Here is an 18995-nt window from a genome sequence, read left to right on the forward strand (position 1 = left end):
CGCTCAGGGTCTTATAGGCGCCGGCACGTTCGGACCGAGCCCCGGGGCAGGCTGGGAAATGGAGTCTACGTGCCGGCCCCACGCCCAGCGGCATGCCGGGAGTTGGAGGCGGCTACCAGCGCAAAGCCGAAACTCGCCAGCAAAGAGGATCAGGAGGGGGTGACTCCGCTGCAGCGGACCCTGGGAAAGCGAGTTGACGCCACTGCAGCCTTTTGAAGAGGAAAAGCGGAGACCCTCAGCTACAGATCTTCGGTGACTAAACAAATTCTCCTCTGTAACTCCCCTTTTCCTTTCGCCAGGCCCACACTCCCATGCCTAAGGAACTTAATCCCCCTTATCCTTGCTCAGGGGATCTAAGTCTTAAGCAGCATGACGTGCTGCAGCCTGCCCAAGGTATAAAGAAAATACAAGCAATGCAGAGTAATCTCAATATATATTGATGGATTGTTTTCTTTCCAGAAATTTCTTACATGACTTATGATCTTCACAACTGTGCAATCCATTTTTAAAACGGGAAAAAGACTCAGAAATCAGAAGTTGTACGTCGAGTCGCTTATTCACCATATTTCATTGTCTTGATAGCATCACTAGGTAAGTTATTACAATGGTGCCAGTTCGCCCATTACTTCCCTGTGCCTTGGCTTCCTCATCTGCAAAATGGGGATGAAAGTATGTAGCTCACAGGGCTTTGTGGAGATTAAATACTTAGTAGTATAAAATGTTTGCAACACAGTGCAATGTGTTTTTCCTGGACACACAGAAATCAAAAAGGAAGAGAAGACCCCAGACTCTGTAGAATCAGTGGGCTGAGTAACGAAAATACAGCCTAAAGGCCATGCTGCGTAGGCTAAAAGTGTTTCATATGCCTACACATCTAGAATTTGAGCAGTCATGGAAATTTGTCAGAGTACCATCAGCCTCAATGCCCAAGCTTTGTTGGTTAATGACACCAAACTAGAAGATAGCAAAGTTAGGCACATCCTTTGAGGAGACAGCAGAATCCAATTTGGCAGTAAGCTCTAGATCAGTCAAAAAGATAGTCTGGACTTACAAACATCACAACTACTTATCACAGAGTCGCTTATTCACCATATTTCATTGTCTTGATAGAATCACTAGGTAAATTAAGCTTAAGTGCAGTAGAACAGAAGATACAAGGAAAAGTGAAAAGAAATGCTAATATTATTAATATGTAAATTATAACAATGGACATCTAATTCTAAATGTGACTGCTTTGTTCCAGACCATGCATAATTCATGGATGGGTGGGTTTTAGGGACAAAAAAGTCAAGTAGGAAGAAAAGACAGATGATCAAGAACAACAGATGAAGATGAAAACCAAAGGTCAGATTTTATGTCCTGGGCAGTGTTTATACGTCTGTCTTGCAGTCATGTCTACATGTAAAGGTGATCTTGTAGTCAATAGTATCCTAAATTTATTAAGCAACTGAATAAGTACATTACGTACAAAATAAAACTGCTTTATACTCATTATCCTTTGTAATCTCCCTAACAACCCTATGAATTAAGCATTATCTCCTTTTTAAGATGAGAAAGTTAAAGTTTAAGAGATTATTTTGTCCAAGGTCACATCCAGGAAGAGCAAGATCTGGGATTTGAACAGACGCTTATCTGACACCAAAGTATGTACTGCATCAACTACTCTTTAATAAATAAAGATAAAGAGTACACTCTCCAGGGAGGTTGAAAATGAATAGATCAGAGGATACTATGTGCTGAGCTTCTTAGAGAAAAAGAGTTAAGTAAAATCTAAGCCATTGCATGTACTTCCCTGGTGGTCCAGTGGTTAAGAATCCCCCTGCCAATGCAGGGGACACGGGTTCTATCCCTGGTCAGAGAACTAAGATCCCTCGTGCCGCGGGGCAGCTAAGCCTGCATGCCACAACTAATGAGCCTGCGTGCCACAACTAGAGAGAAGCCCATGCACTGCAAGGAAGAGCCCACATGCCGCAACGAAAGATCCCACCTGCCACAACTAAGACCTGATGCAGCCAAAAAATAAACAAATAAATATTAAAAAAAAATTTTTTTTTAAATCTAAGCCATTGTATTTGTTTTTCTGATAGGGAATTTGTAGATTTAGCCCTGAAGTTGTATGTTACTTTACTAATTTACATTTAATTAGAATCCAGATCTAGAGAGACAGGCACCTCTTCGTGACTAATTCCACACTAACCAAAAGAGATCAATAGAGCAAATCTGGGAAAAAGACAGGGCCACAGCAATTTAAAAGCACAAAAAATCGAAGAAGCTATGTGTTTTATCAAGGAAGCTTTCAAAAAAGACACACAAATTGATCTATATATATGTGCATAACACACACAAAAACCCTATTAAAAAAGCAAAATAACAACCAGGTTTGAGGGAGTAGAGTGCAAGGGTGAGTTTAGAGAGGTCAAGCTTAATAAGCTTAAAAAAGGTGAATGAAGTCTGAAGTAAAGTTATAAAGATGTCTAGGGAAAGATATTAACTAAACCCTTAAATGAAAAATTAGACATTAGAACTCAGAAAGAGGGGATTCCCTGGCAGTCCAGTGGTTAGGACTCCGTGCTCTCACTGTGAAGGGCCTGGGTTCAATTCTTGGTCGGGGAACTAAGATCCCACAAGCCACACAGCACAGCCAAAAAAAAAAAAAAAAGAACTCAGGAAGAAAACAAGAATCTGTAGTGATTAAAATGAGGAATGTGTATCTCATCTTATGCAAATATATGAAAACACAGATTCACAAGATAAACTGGTTATTACTCATGTCCCAAAAGATCCCATATAATACAAAATAGCACAATAATACAATAGTATTTTTTAAATAGCAAGTTCCTTTATAAAATTGACTTTAATCCAATTGAAAATTTTAATTCATATACAACTTTTAAATCTCTGAATTTGAGAATGCAAATGCTAGACTTCGTTGCAATTTCCAAATTAATTTGTTGAACAGGCCAGAATTCATAAGGAACAATACAGAGGCGATCTGGAAGTGAAGAGGAAAGATGCGGAAAAAGGAGGTAGAAATAGATGGAAGTTTAAGGTCAAAGGCAAAATACAAAGTCATTAAAGAAGCATAGAGGAGAAATAAAGTATTAACAAAACAGAAAACAAGTGCTGATGGCATTAACCTCACATCACATAGGGCATCTTTCTTCCTCATTTAAGTCTTGGAGTTTGTATAATGAAACAATAATTTAATCACAAACTAAAAATAAATATTCTAGCAGGAAAAGCCTTAGGTCACGACTAAGAAAATAGAGCATTTTTAGGAGAAGCAGAAGAATGAAGCAGGATTACTTTACACGAATTAGTATATAAAAAGATGCAGCTAGGTGGGGCATTTGTGCCATTCCTGCTGAGACTGGAGTTCTCATGACAGAGCAGCAAAGGCCATAACAGATCAAATTCCCATAGAGGAACCATCCATGGCCAAGTAAGACAACTAAAGATTTAGAAAAATGATAAAAAGGCTCAACTACAGCTCTCTGGTCCCAAGTTATCTGGAATTGTTAGGTACTGGCCAGAGAAAAAAGCTTCAGCGAAGGAGGAGAAACTCGGTCTTGTTTTCAAATATTTGCACCTGAAATTTGTGTTACTTTCCAAACTGAATGCTGAAGCTTCAGTCAATCCTTCATGGTAGTTTGAAGATAGCCCAAATCTCTGCAGCAACCCTATACGAAAAGACTTTCTCAGGAGACTTGGAGATACAAAGTGTTTTCAGAACACTCTTTCATTAGGCCTAAATGAGAAATGGCTAGGCTCATTATGCCAAGCCTTCTTCACTCGCCATGCTCCTCCAACTCACAGTGGAGAGATCATGCTCTGCCCCTCACAATGTACCCAGTGCCTGACAGTCAGTGCCTGACTTCCAGGAATCACGTCTTCCCCCTCAAGAGAACCTCACCTTCTCAGGTCTTTCAGACTCTACTTACTTGTCTTGTATCTGTCGTCCTGTAATCTCTTTCCAGACAAGATGACCACCTCCATTTCCCCTCCCTTTAAGTGGCGTCTTAAATAAATCATATATGTGGGCAAACATTCTTATTATTGGGGCATAATATTGGACAATCTTATTACTTAATAGCCACATTTTACGTAGTGACTGGTATTCAGTCCTTAAGAGTTCTGCAGTGACCCTTTTACTTCCCAGTGACTCCCTTTTAACTATCAAGTCTTTATACAATAGATTCTTCTAGATGGAACCTATTATACTTCAAGGAAACAGTACAGACAATGCTAAGTTAAACAGGATGCTACTCCGCTTCTCAGGAGGGCCTAAAATCTAACCATTCTCCTTCTCATATACCCTCACTCTAATGGAAACAATAAACCATCTCCTTTATTTTAAATATCAACCATCACATGGTTAAAGAGGCAAAATCCAGCAAATTTTACTTTTAGGAATATATCTTAGAGATACATGCAAAAAACTTATGAGAATACGTGTTTAAATGGGCTTAACCTAAATGGCATCCATAAGGAATGGCCATTTTTTTTTTTCCAAAAGAATGTCAAACTATAAATCCTAACATAGAAAGATGCTCAAGACATATTAAACATAAAAAGAAAACTGCAGATCATTAGTACTACATGAGCCCGTCTGGGGGGGTGTGTGTGTGTGTGTGTGTGTGTGAGAGAGACAGAGAGGGAGGGAAAGAGAAAAACTTTTTTGCAATGGCTACCTCTACAGAGTGGGACAAGGATAAGTAAGTTATACCTTTCTTTATTGTTTGAATCTATCACTTTGTGTATTACTTTCATTATGAAAAAGCTAGTTTAAAATTTTCATTTAACTGCAAGGTTCTATAGTGAACAAATGCAATTTTTTAAAGCAAGTTGAATAATTACAATGTTCTATCATTACACCAATTCTTATCAATTATATAGCATTAGCACTATAAATATTTGTTTGAAGCTAAAGAAAGCCTAAGAGATTTTCTAGTTAATTTGAGGATCTATGATTACAAACTTATATAAATTCATTTCTATATAAATTTGAAAACTACTCTTAAAAAACCCTCTATCTCCAAGTAAAAATTAGTAAATGTAAATTTATAGTAAATATATTAATAGAATTCTGTGTATCATTTACAGTAAACAAGAGTCACAGATTCAGATTTAGAAGGGACCGTAAAAGTCCAACCCTCCCAGCCTAACATTCAGAAAGAATTGGAATAAATAAATAAATAAAAATAAAAAATAGCAGCCTGCTGGGGAGAGAGCTGACTTCCCTGAAGCTGAGAACCAGTCCTAGGAACATAATACAATTAGAAATGTCCCCCCAAAATGGGGACATCTGGTAATCAGTCACTAAAAAAGTATTTTGGCCTAATATGTCAAGTTGTCCAGGTCGATTTTAAACAAGTCATTTGACTTAATTTTCTAGTTTCAAAATTTTCAATTTCTTTCAAACCAAAAGAAAACAGACCATGTTGAAGGTTGATTTTAATGAACGAAAATCTCTGTATAAAAACATTTAAACTTTATCAAATGCTTTAAAAATACACACACAGATCCAAATCCCATACAGAATCTTCTGAACATTATCATTTTTCACCTCAGCATAACATGTAGAGGGATTTCTGGATAAAACTTTACATGTGAAAAAAGACCCATAGTCTTACACATGCACACACACACAAGAGCACACAATCACAATCAGGAAGAACTAAAGTATATGGTAAGAATGCAAACAGGATGGGAATGAATTTCTTGTAAAGCTTATATAAAAGAACGCTACATGAGTAAAAGAACTTTCTATACCAAGAGAAGATGCAGAGAGGGGAAAGAGAAAGCAGAGGTTAGTCTAACTCAATAAATAGTTTGAGAAGGTCATTCAAGAACAATGAATTTGGGGAGTTACAGATAATCCCTAGTTTTCACCACCTCAAACTCTGTGAATCTGATAACTGATGATGCTTTGAAAGTGTCTCTGTTTTCATTTTTTTGTAGGTCTTGATTTGTTCATCATTATTTAGGTGTGGTTTGTCCCTTTTGGTGTTAATTCCTCAGTTCTCGCTCAGTGTTATATCCAATTCACCAGAAGAGCCACAGTAAGAAACGGTGGCAAGCACAGAGGACTGCAGGGGTGGCAGTCACGGATGGCAGTTAATAAGAGCCAGACGGCCTGGGTTTGCATTTCAGTGTCACTAGCTGCTAGCTGCCTGTTACTCAGCAAGCTCCTCGGCCACTCTATGTCTCCATTTCCTCACCTTCAATTAGGGATCATTATTACCTACTTCATATAGGGCTATTGAGAGGATTTAAACAAGATAATCCATTTAAAGAATTTATCACACTGCCTGACACAACTAAATGTGCAATAAATGTTACCTAAAGTTACTATTAGTCATAGAATTACAGGGGAATCCAAAGAAGAATTTTCTTCTTTCTCCGTATTTCTCTTTAATGAGGTTTTCAGGGGCAAAAAAAGGTTGAGGATCTAGTCTTATGAATATAGATGTTTGCTTTTATGTTAGAAAAAAAAATTACATGGCCCCATATCACAAAATTTAACATCTTTCCATTAAACATCACACAATCCTCATCATCATTATGCCCTACGCACACCCTAAATGAGGTGGAGTTTCTACTGATATTCAACAACAATAGGGTCCAGAAATTTTAAATAAGAAATAGTTGCAGAAATGCATGTTGGGCAGTAATCTGTGGGTGCCCTAAGAGCCTGGGCCAACACAGATGCCTGCGATTCTGCCTCCAAGGCCTGGACACAGTCAGATGGGTCAGGTTCCTGCAGCCCTTCAAAGCTCCATTTGCGACCCCCTTCAAGAGGGGAGTTCCCAACAGGTGAAAGCAGCAGCAGCCCCTGAGGATGGAATGCCCCACACCTACTTCAGTATGATATGATAGCTATCACTGGTTTCTGCTGTAAAAAAAAAGAAAAAAGAATAATCTTTAGTTACCTCTAAAAGACAGCAGGAGAAAAATATATGTGGTAAGCTTCTTTAGAGAAAGAAAAAACAGAAGGACAAAGGGCAGTATACTTAATTATCACAGAATACTTGTAGTAAATATGCATTATAAGAATAACATGCCTCCGTTTCATCCTTTGTCCATGGAAGGTGGAAGAAAATGGCAGGAAGTCATCAGTTACACTTTGTCTACTCTAATAATGGCAAGAAGCCAATTCATAAAAAGGAACAATCTCTAATAATGTCACTTTCTTTACCTCAAATATGGCAGTTAATACTTTCCCTCTCGCCTCAAAGAAGTACTATAAAAAAACCCTCAAACTCCTTCGAGAAAGGCATTTGTCTTACTACTTCATTACCTTTCATTGTGTCCAGAATAAAACAGGCTTCTTCCTGAAAGTTCTGTATCATCTGAAAAAAGCAAGAAATTTTGCTGATTATTAAAACCTTGGTTTGCTATATTTATTTTGCCTGTGTGTTTTTTAATTATATTAGATAGAAGTGAAGAATAATCCTTTGTTTTGTTTTCTCTCCTATTTAGTTTTCAAAAGCTTTACAAGCTAAGCATTCTAAAACAGCTTTCTTAAAATTCGAGTGTGCATTTTCCTGGGCTAACCCCAAGACTCTCCAAGGGGCACACAAGATACAGATAGGCCCATATGGGAGGAATTAAACTTCCATATCTGTTCTTTCCTAAAACCATCTGAGAACCTCTTCAGTTCTCCTTTCCCACTTCCCTTCTCAAACTCCCTTTTCCCATTTTATAAAATAAAGGCAAGAGTTTCACCCTCCTGAAATCCTATGAAGATGCACTGCCCTGGGGTATAAAAGCCTCCAGGATGCAAAAGTGTAATTGCAAATGGGAACTCAAATGACTGGGTAATAAAGTCTTATTTTCAATTCTTTCCTTTCACCAGAATTGAAGTGATCTAATCACAAATTGTCAAATGACAGATGATTCAAAATAATTTTTGATAATATCACCTAGCAATTTTTGGCACATAACTCAGAAGTTAAAAAAAAAAATCCAGCAATGCTGTTACAGCAAACTCCATCCATTCCTGTCTATCAATTTATATGAAACAGATTCCACAGCACTTATATCTAGGGGAAAAAAAACAGGATGGAATTGATGCTGAACTCTACTTCATTCTAGCAATCAATAGGCAGTATTTATCTATCGATGAATTAATTGTCTGTGGGAGAGAGGGTAAGGAATCGAGTAATCCCATCCATCTCATTAATAGATGCACTTTTATTGTATTTTATTTTATTTATTTATTTATTTTTGGCCACACCATACGGCTTGCGGGATCTCAGTTCCCTGACTGGGGATTGAACCCCAGGCCCTGGCAGTGAAAGCTGAGAATCCTAACTACTAGGCTACCAGGGAACTCCCTAGATGCACTAATGCATTAATACATTTTTTCTTAATGTTTAATAATTACTTATCAAAACATATAATACATTTATGTTATTTTAATCCGTTGTATAATTATGGTGATAATTCTATTCAGAAGAGATATTTTTTACTTTTATTGAAGCAAATTTTTGTTTTAAAGAAATATGGTAGGATAATTAATAAAAGATATTCAAGCATAAAAGTAGGTTATGGTAAGATGAAATTCTGTGGGGGAAGTGAATGAAAATACAAGTTTAAGGAAGCAGAGAAATGATATAAAAATTCTGTTAAAAAAGTATATTCATGTATTTTTTTAAACAGATGACAGTATTAAATTACTCTTGTATTTAGGTTACATGGAATATAGCTAGAGTAGTGAAGTAATCATTTCATTTTTAAATGTCATATAATATGCCCAGAAATGACATCTTTTGCAACTATTTAAACTTAAAACAAAAAATTTTAAGTCAACTTAAAAATGTGCAAGGGGATACACAGTTTTAAAAAATCATTGTGGGAGGTAAGCAAACAAAAACATTTGAAAACCTCTTGTCTTAGAAAACAGAGCACTCTGCCCCAGCAGAACGGCGCCTGCTCCCGTCATGTGCCCAGACAGATCATTGTCATCTGGTGATTCAGCTGTGCTGCAAATCTACCTCATCACTAATGAGCACGTGGACTCCTGTGGGCCCCTGCTTGTAGATCTGGCTGATCTGGCAAGGGGAAATGCTGAAAAGCTGAGCAATTTTTTCTGTCAGTTCAACAGCTGTCAGTTCTTCTAGGTAGATGGCATGGTAAACTGCAAAAAGGAGAAAGCAAAGGCAGTCAGTACAGAGTGTCTCTGGTCTTAAAGGTAATCTGATCACTAGGAATGCCCACTTTTCTGAAGGACTCAGAGGCAGACTGCCTGAATTGAAATCCCAGCTCAACCACTCCCTAGCTGTGTGACCTGGGGCAAGTTACTTAACATCCCTAAGCCTCATCTTCCTCATCGAAATGTTGGCAAGAGCAATAAAATCTACTGCAAAGAGGAAACACCAGTTGTAAAAATTAAAACATGTAAAAGTGCTCAGAATAGTGCCTGGCATATATTAGGAACTCAATAAACATCAGCAATTACCATTACTTCGAGCAAATGCTGAATCTGCTGTTTGATAAGTTCCCATCACACATGCTCATAAGCCATCTCTTCGTTTTTCCTCGTATCTGCCCTGGCCTGTCCAGAACGACCTACCGAAGAAAGTACCGTTTGAGTCTCCATCCTCGTGCTTCTGCTGCTGTTGCTGCTGCTGTTGCTGCTGCTCCCTCAGCTGCAAGGACTCCTGACAAACGTAAATGGTTAGCCTTGGGCGCACCATCCTAGGGAGGAAAAAACAAAAGCTGTTACTCAAATTCTTCACGGTGAGCACATTTTAAGGAAGAACTTGTGTGTCTACATCAATGCTATAGAGCAGGGGTTGAAAACTGGCAGCCCTTGAGCCAATGCAGCTCATTTGCTCTGTTTTATTAGCTCCCCACTGATTGTGTGTGTGTGTGTGTGTGTGTGTGTGTGTTTAACTGAATTCATTCCAACAGAAGCCCTCATATAAACCTCTGGTTCTCCTTGAAAAATCAGATCTGGTGATCCAAGGCCCTCATTCTTACAAAACACCCAATCAGCTGTTCTACTTGCGTGGTGCATGCATTCTTCAGTACACCCCAGACTTGACTGTCACTCAGTTACATGTGGTCTCTGTAGTCATTTGAGTTTGTAACGTTTGATGTAAAGGTTAGAAAGATTCAAAATGTGTGAGCCACTGTTTTGTGGGTCAGTTCAAGACATACCTTCTATTGATACTTAAAAGTACCAATACGGTAAACTAGAAAATCTTATTTCCCTTATTATCTTCTCCTAAGCATCTTTAGCCTTCTGTTCTTTCTTCTTAGACAACAATATTGAATTACCTCTTGCTCTGATCATCTTATTCCTTCCTATTTCTAAATGCTCTGTAGGTAATACTTTTTTTTTATAAATTTATTTATTTTATTTATTTATTTTTGGCTGTGTTGGGTTTTCGCTGCTGCGCGCGGGCTTTCTCTAGTTGCGGCGAGCATGGGCTACCCTTCGTTGCAGTATGCGGGTTTCTCATTGTGGTGGCTTCTCATTGCGGAGCATGGGCTCTAGACACGCGGGCTTCAGTAGTTGCGGCACGCGGGCTCAGTAGTTGTGGCTCACGGGCTCTAGAGCACAGGCTCAGTAATTGTGGCACACGAGCTTAGTTGCTCCACGGCCTGTGGGATCTTCCCGGACCAGGGATCGAACCCATGTCCCCTGCATTGGCAGGCTGACTCTCAACCACTGCGCCACCAGGGAAGCCCCTCTGTAGGTAATACTTTTAAAAATGAAAGGTCCAGGGCTTCCTTGGTGGCGCAGTGGTTAAGAATCCGCCTGCCAATGCAGGGGACACGGGTTCGAGCCCTGGTCCAGGAAGATCCCACATACCGCAGAGCAACTAAGCTCCTGCGCCACAACTACTGAGCCTGCGCTCTAGAGCCCGTGAGCCACAACTACTGAGCCCATGTGCCACAACTACTGAAGTCCGCACGCCTAGAGCCCGTGCTCTGCAACAAGAGAAGCCACAGCAATGAGAAGCCCACGCACTGCAACAAAGAGTAGCCCTCCCTTGCCGCAACTAGAGAAAGCCCACGCGCAGCAACGAAGACCCAACGCAGCCAAAAATAAATAAATAAAATAAATAAATTAATTTAATTTAAAAAAAAAAAAAAAGAAAGAAAGATCCATTCTTTTCCTCCCAGTCATAAACCCTTGAATTTCACCTCTTTCCTTAAAAGTTTCCAACTTGATTCAATTATCTCTTGTAATATACAGAAACACAAATACTTCACAATCTGTTTCATTATTTAGTCACTGATTTGGTTCTATGGCACTGACCTGTATGTTTTTTCCATCAATATTACTACTTCCTATTTTAAACTGTAAATCCCAAACAGAGACTAGAAATTCCTCTGTATTACATGTAATATTTGTAAGCAGACACTTAAGCAATTCCTACCGAAACTTAAGAATAATCTCTTCTCTAGTAAAACTGAGTTCAGGACCTTTGCACCCACTGTTTCTTCTGCATAGAATGTTCTTTCCTCATGACTCCAAAGCTTCCGTCCTTCTCATAACTCAGTTTAAATGCCCCCTCCTCAGAGAGGTCTTTCCTGACTATATTCTGAGTACTCTGTAGGCCACAACCTTGTTTTTGTTTGTTTGTTTGTTTTGTTTTCCTTCGAAATACTTATCACTATTCAAAATACTTATAGTTTATAATCTTTATCTCTCTCCCCATCAGAAAGCTCATCAATGTATCACCAAAGCCTAATGGCTCATAACAGGGACAATGGATATTTAATTGAATGAAAAAAACTAATGAAAAATGGAATATCATGAGGAATTCCTTGGATCAAGTACAGGAAAAGATACTTTTCATCTTTATTTGGCACATAACTGGCATTCAAAAAGAATGTTTCGACAAGATGTATTTAGCTGTACAAAAAGTATTGTGAAGAGTCCCTGAATCCAAATCCATTTGAAATCCAGCCCCACTGATATTTTAACACTAATTACATACCGGCCTTTTAATGCATTAAAAAGTCTGATTCCATCTGCAGGGCCACAGATTTGAATCACATCATCTCTAGTTAGTTTCAATAAATCTGCCCCTGGAATAAATATAAGAAAATGGGTGATAAAGGCAAAGATTCTCCTCGTTAATGACTTAAAATGGACTCTGTTACAAGGACACCTCATTACTAGTATGCTAGTCATCATCTCTTGCGTGGCATATAAGGCCCTCCATGACCTGGCCCCTGCATCCTCTCCCACCTCCATTCCCACCCAATTAACTTATTCATTTAACCCGATGCTTTCATCATGCTGATCACGCCTAATGAGCAAGTTGTTCCTCCTGCCTGAAATATCCTTCCACTGTCTGACCAACAGGCTCTTCCTCAGCCCTCAAGATTTACCTCACGCATCACACATCACACATGTTCCCAAACTCCAGACCCTTACACTTATCTATTGCATCACAACTATTTGTTTACCTTTTTCAGGGTTTTATTTTGATTTGGGTTTTCTTTGATACTAGATGGTGACTGATCAGGAAATATGCCTTATCCATTTGTGTATTCCTACCATACCTGGTACACAGAAGGTGCTAAATAAGAGTGGAATGTGCAGAGAAAACATAATATAGTGATATCAAGGGGAAAATTTCCGACTACCTGCAATGCTCCTTGATAAAATACTTCATGGATAATATATTTTAAAGTATTGTATAGAATAAATATTTTATAATTAAAATGAGTTTAAACTAAGAGGTCTTTCTTTTTTGAGCATTTCACAGCACAGCTGCAGCTGGTGAGAAAGTCTGAAGGGTTCAATGAAATTCATTTAATCAGAAAAATGCATTAAGATCTCCCCCCTCTACACACAAAACAACACAGGGATACCAGGAGGCCCTGGAATGTCAAGGAAATCCCATGCTGGGGAAAACAAAAGGACAAGCAAATTTAACCTGAGAAGTTTGTAAAAAGCCTTGTGAACGTGGAAAAACGGTTTCGATGCAACCACTGCTGAGCCTCCTGAGGTGTGGTTGTTGGCAAGAGGTTCTGAAAGAGGGAAAGCATTTTTTTTGGTAACTAAATAGACTCAACTTTAATAAGGTAAACGTTACATCATTAGGTAACAACAGCCAAATACACCCACATTCAGACAGGCTGAGTTTGCTTGGAAGTTGTTTATACATCAGTCTTCTTTCTCTAACCATGCAAGATATCCATAGAATTCCATCCTTATCTTCCCCACTAGACTGAAAGTTCCTTAAATACAGCACAGTATCTGGTTCAGGCCAAAATTCAATAAATGTTTGCTTAGTGAATGAATGAATAATACTCCCTAAAAGTTGGGCATTTCTACTGAATCACAGTCACCAAAGTATTATTAGACATTAGACTATTAGACTATAATAACTGACATTTATATACTATAATAACTGACATTTAACTTTAGACTTACATCTGTGACTGGAGGGGGTGGCTCTGGCTGGTGATTTGGTGAACCATTTCTAAAGAAACATTTAAAATGAAAGGATGAGTTCATGACACATACTAGGGTTCATCGCCTCATTCTTCGTCATCATAAGTCTTAAGCTAGAGATTTAAGGGAATCTATGCTATCTCATAAAACATTCTTACTCTTGGATCCAATACTTCTATTATCTATTATTTTAGCATAAAGACTTTTGTGTGTTGGGGGGGTAGCAACAGAAACTATGTCATTTTTTATTATTGAAGAAATTGAAAAAAATACCAAAATTCCAGTAAGTTGGGACTGATTAGATAAATTATGCCATAAACAATACTTAACATAAGCTTATTAGAATGTAAACTAAAAATATCAGAATATAAAAGTAATCAATATATTACTACTGTATGAAGTGTATAAATATACACACAAACAGATACAGGAAAAAATTAGAATAAAAAGTATACAATGCAATGTGATCACATACTTTTATAATAAAAAGCACTTAATAATTATTTTTAAAATAGCTTCAAAAATTAGTGCTAATTGTGATCCAAGGGTTATCTCCACAGCCTTGATCTTCCCCTATACTTCCTTTTGCTCTACAGATTGTCTCTCTTCCCTAATGATTACTTCTTTTATGGGAGAAAAATTTGAGCCTAAGAATGAACTACATGACAAAGAGAAGAAAATTTTAAAACTCTTAAATTCTATATAATATTTTAAATTGCCTATAAGTAGACTGCATAATCCATAGGTTGGTAACAGATTTTTCTTTCAAAGAAGATCTTTTTCTTTTTTTTTTTTATTTTGGCCTTAGCTGCAAAATTCAAATTCAGTAATCAAATTTAGTAATTAACTTATCTCAGGGCCCTAGTTATCTATCTATTTTTTCTACAATTTCTACCTAGTTTTATTCTTAACTGTTACATTTTGAATATTTAAGCTACTTTTTTTTTTTTTTTTTTTTGACCGCACTGCATGGGCTGTGGGATTCTAGTTCCCGACCAGGGATTGAACCCGTGCCCCTGCAGTGGAAGCACAGAGTCCCAGCCACTGGACCGCCAGAGACTTCCCTAAGCAACCTTAATTAAATACTTTCAGAAGTAGGATGAACATAGAGCCTAAATAAATTCAAAAACGAACATTACAACCAAACAATATACTCACACATTTCACAACCTAACTATTTCAAATTTCAATATGACCTATGTAGAATATGTGTTAAATGCTGGAACTATAAGACAACTTTCTTTAACTGGAGTAGGCATCTATACCAACTTTCAATTATCTCTGATGGTAAAACACAGTAAGACTAAATGCATCCCATAGATAATTCCAAAACTTCATTTTAGCTCTCATCTTCACCTTCTTCCCCCAATTATCAAAGATTCATAATAATTAGGTGTTGGGATCATTCTTAATAAGTAACCAAACAGATTTTACTGTTTGCACAACTGTGTTTCAATTCCCAACGACCACTCTGATCAGGAAGTGAAATAACCTCAAGAGAAGCAGTAAGAGGGAGAAGGGAAAAACCCAGAAAATTCAGTCCCTGAATCACTAAAAACTGACCATAAATGCTGTTTTCTAATAGGGGGGGAAAGGGAATTCCCTGGAGGTCCAGAGGTTAGGACTCTGCGCTCTCACTGCCGAGGGCCGTTAAGGGCAATGAAAAACTAAAATCCCATAAGCCTTGCGGCGCGGCCAAAAAAAATGAAATAAAATAAAATAAATAAATAATAGGGGGGAAAAAAGGCTACATAAAACTCTTTCAGTCTCTTTTGAAGATAATCCAAACCTCAGTTAATATATAAGTCCATCAAAGACTGACCAAATAGAAGGTCTTATTGATTTGGAAAGATTTTGTTTATGGAGACATAACGAAAGAATACATATTTAGGACAAACACAAGCCAATTTCCCAGACTTACCCTTCCCCCAGAGAAAAACTGCTATGGGAACTGTTGAAGCCAGGTGATGGGGAATTATTGACATATGTGATCTCGGGCCATGGAGAACACTAAAAAACAAAGGACAACTTAGACACAGAAAGTACATTTGACTCTTTCTGTGTCAAAATTCCACAAAGATGTACTACTGTTACTCAAATAGCACATCTTTTTTTTTTTTTTTAAATTTTATTGGAGTATAGTTGATTTACAATGTTGTGTTAGTTCCAGGTATACAGCAAAGTGAATCAGTTATACATATACATATATCCACTCTTTTTATGATTCTTTTCCCATATAGGCCATTACAGAATATTGAGTAGAGTTCCCTGTGCTATACAGTAGGTCCTTATTAGTTATCTATTTTTTATACAGTAGTGTGTATATGTCAATCCCAGTCTCCCAATTTATCCCTCCCCCCACTTACCCCCTGGTAACCATAAGTTTGTTTTCTACATTTGTAACTCTATTTCTGTTTTGTAGATAAGTTCATTTGTCGAATAGCACATCTTGATTAGTAAATCTTAATTCCTCAGAGGCCCTCACAACTAAGAGGACAAGTTAGTTTTGACCAGACTGGAAGTGACGTTTCTTTTTTTTTAAATTGAAATATAATTGACATAAACATTGTATTAGTTTTAGGTATACAACATAATGATATATGTATACAGTTGACCCTTGAACAACACAGGTATTAGGAGCGCCGTCTCCCCCTCCACAGTCAAAAATCCGGGTGTAACTTGACAGTCAGCCCTTTGTATCTGCATCCTTGGATTCAACGAACTGCAAACCATGTAGTATTGTAGTACATATTTAGTGGGAAAAAAAAATCTATGTATAAATGAACCCATGCAGTTCAAACCTGTGTTGTTCAAGGGTCAACTGTATATTGCAAAATAATTGTATTTTTCTTTTAAGAGTAAAAAGTACTGATTGAAATTGTCACCAAAAGAAATCCTTTTACCTCTGTGAGTATAGTTGTCTCATAGGAAGGTTGATATTTCTCCTTCTCATGAGGCGTTCGTTTCTCCATTTTCTCCCTATCTGTTTTTTGTTTTCTGTCTGCACCTTTGGGCTAAAATGAGAAATATTTTGTTTCAAACTCACGTACTCACCCTTCGACTCAACAATATTACTTCTACGAACTTAAAATAGTCACATGTGAAACAAAAAGGTATGTACAATGAGGTAAAGACAAGAGCCATCATTACATCTAAGTCTGAAAATAGGATATTTAAATGTGTGATGGAGTTGAAAAAGAATAAGAGATCTATAGCTACAGACACGGAAAAATCTCTAAAGCACACAGTTAAGTGAAAAAAGCAAGCTTCAAAACAATTCATATAATACAATCCCATTTATGTTTCAAAGAAAAGAAAATATGTGTATATCTAGGTACCTGTGTATATAAGAGCACAGAAGGGAACTAGAAAGATACATATGAAATTATTGACAGTGGTCACCTCTGGGGAGAGGTTGGGGAGTCAGGGTAAGAGTGGTAAAGGGGGACTTCAGGGTCATGCTCTGAATACTGCTGTATTAATGAATCTTTCGCAATGAGAAGATATTTATCCATATGATATCCATATGATCCCTTTTCCAAGTTCCCCTTCTCCCACGACCATCCGTATTTAAATTTCTTTACCGGGCATATCAGTAATTATTTCAATAACTCTAATTTAGGCTGAGCTTTCATAGTTTTTGAAAAAGGGACAAGTGGACTTTCTCACTTGGTGACTAATGTTGCAAATGAAAGATGAGAGAGAAAGTTCCAAGGGCCAGCACAGCGCCCAGGAGTACCTTGAAGACTTTGATCTGGCAGCTGGCTGAGTGTAAGTGCTCAGTATATTCCCCGTTCTCATTCTCCTTGAAGGTATCGATTTGTACTCGAAATGGCACTCCCTTCTCTCCACCATGTTTCCTCATAGTGAACTCTGTGCTAATACAATGCACCTGAAAAGAATACAACATCCAGCCAGGTTTCAGTACTGTTAGCTAGGCAAACCAGTCAGCAACATTTTTGGGGCAACTACTAACAGCAAAACCTTTAAACACCTACAAAAAAACTTTTACTCTCTTTTTGATCATGAAGAATTTACACTCTCATGAGGAAATGAGGAAAACTTAAATGATTTACAAATGCAAACACAGTAAATGGACAGATCTAATGTTAACAAAAAGCTACTGTGAGGAATTCATTAATTGTTTCAGAAAAGACAGAGTTAACATAAAAGAGAAATGGTTTCTGTTAGTAAAACTTTCCTGAACTTTAAGGTAGATTTTAGAAAGCACAGGCACCATCCATGCTGGGAAAACAGTAAATATGAAAGCTCACAAGCAATAGAAAGAAAAAGGTCTGCTAGGCTACCGCATAAAGTCCAAGATCTTGGTAATCTTAATAGTGGAATCTTGGTTGACCAAATACTAGCTTGGGTAAGTTATTTTCTCTAAGCCTCAAGGACTGTTCTTACAACACAGGATTATTTTTGAAAGTCTGAAATAAAATCATGTATAAAAAGTATTTACTTAACACAATGACTACCTGATGAGAAGTGCTCAAACTATTGGCTATCATACAAATAAACTCTAACAAATAAGACTTTTCAAGCAATCTACCCAAAGGACATAATCAGATATGCAAATCAAATTCTAAGTATAAAGATATTCAAAATAACTTCTTGGATAATAGTGAAAAATTAGAACATTCTCAATGCTAAGTAATTGTTAGGTAAGTACATCCAAAGAATAAAATATTATGCAACCATTAGCAAGTATTTTTGAGAGAAACAAATAAATAAATTGGGGAAATTAGAAGAGCAATTCAGAAACTCCTCATTGCTTTCAGGCACATGTTGAGTAAGTCTGCACTTGTTCAGAGATTCAACCCTGTAAAGATTTAAAATTCAACATGTTTTATCCTTTAAGAACCAAACTGGTAATAAGAGATCCTCTTCAAAACTGGAGCCCTACCTGCAGTGTCTTACCTGAATAAACACAGATGTCCTCTTTGCAGGGTCCCACAGGAACTCCACTGTATTTAGTTGGTTTGGATTAGCCCTAGGATCGATTATACCCACAGACATTGGGATATCTGAGAAACAAATGGTTATCATTGAACAATTCTGAGTGCTACTGGGTTTAAATAAGAAAGCACCGATTCTTATATTATTGGTCCCTAGTTACCAAGATTTTTGTGTATCATACCTTAAACCTTTTTTTGCCAATAAAAAGAGTTTGATTAGACCTAAAATTGACCTAAATACTTTCCTTTTGAGTATCTTTTTTCCATTTTAAAAAGTTTTTACAATAAGACAATTTAAAAGTAGTTTCCTTTTAGTTTGCCAAAATTGTATTTAAAGATAGATTTAGTCTACACACTGGCTCTAGTGTCATGAAAAATTTAATTTACAATCTGCTTCACTTACAGTTTTAAGGTTAGTATTACTGCTAGAAGTAAACTAAGAGGATTGTTATAGAAGGATAAAGCAGTGTCTGAATAAAGGCAGAAAGTGTTGTATCACAAATATAAGTGGGGAAAATTTAACATAACAATTGATGCTGACTTATGAAGTCATCAAAGAATCCTATAACAGAGTGACACATCTTATTCTCAGGAGGGAAGAAAAA

The 18995-nt window shown here is 37.3% G+C and overlaps 1 protein-coding gene and 1 long non-coding RNA gene across 8 annotated transcripts in view; one reads left to right on the top strand and one right to left on the bottom strand.

Moving 5' to 3' along the window:
• The first annotated feature begins 115 nt into the window (after nt 1–115).
• Nucleotides 116–9644, top strand: LOC118902503. 2 transcript variants are annotated; one of them, XR_005021570.1, is made up of 3 exons: nt 116–252; nt 460–591; nt 9568–9644. It is a non-coding gene; the product is annotated as an uncharacterized LOC118902503 (long non-coding RNA). The 2 variants fall into 2 exon arrangements; XR_005021571.1 differs by lacking the exon at nt 9568–9644 and adding an exon at nt 1244–1317.
• TFCP2 (transcription factor CP2) overlaps nt 5442–18995 on the bottom strand; it is a 52045-nt gene continuing 38491 nt past the window's right edge. For 4 of the 6 annotated variants that reach the window (XM_036866911.1, XM_036866910.1, XM_036866909.1 and 1 more), the window contains exons 6-16: nt 18353–18459; nt 17169–17321; nt 16333–16443; nt 15351–15439; nt 13409–13457; nt 12909–13002; nt 11961–12051; nt 9578–9702; nt 9000–9142; nt 7301–7352; nt 5442–6895 (exon numbers count right to left, since the gene is read on the bottom strand). In XM_036866911.1, coding sequence (XP_036722806.1) covers nt 6858–6895; nt 7301–7352; nt 9000–9142; nt 9578–9702; nt 11961–12051; nt 12909–13002; nt 13409–13457; nt 15351–15439; nt 16333–16443; nt 17169–17321; nt 18353–18459 — 1052 coding nt within the window. In that variant the 3' untranslated portion in view covers nt 5442–6857. The remainder of the gene's footprint in view (nt 6896–7300; nt 7353–8999; nt 9143–9577; nt 9703–11960; nt 12052–12908; nt 13003–13408; nt 13458–15350; nt 15440–16332; nt 16444–17168; nt 17322–18352; nt 18460–18995) is intronic. The other 2 variants (XM_036866914.1, XM_036866913.1) reach the window with 2 other exon arrangements.

Source organism: Balaenoptera musculus, chromosome 10 (assembly GCF_009873245.2).
Source record: "Balaenoptera musculus isolate JJ_BM4_2016_0621 chromosome 10, mBalMus1.pri.v3, whole genome shotgun sequence".
In the NCBI taxonomy this organism is placed as follows: Eukaryota; Metazoa; Chordata; class Mammalia; order Artiodactyla; family Balaenopteridae; genus Balaenoptera; species Balaenoptera musculus.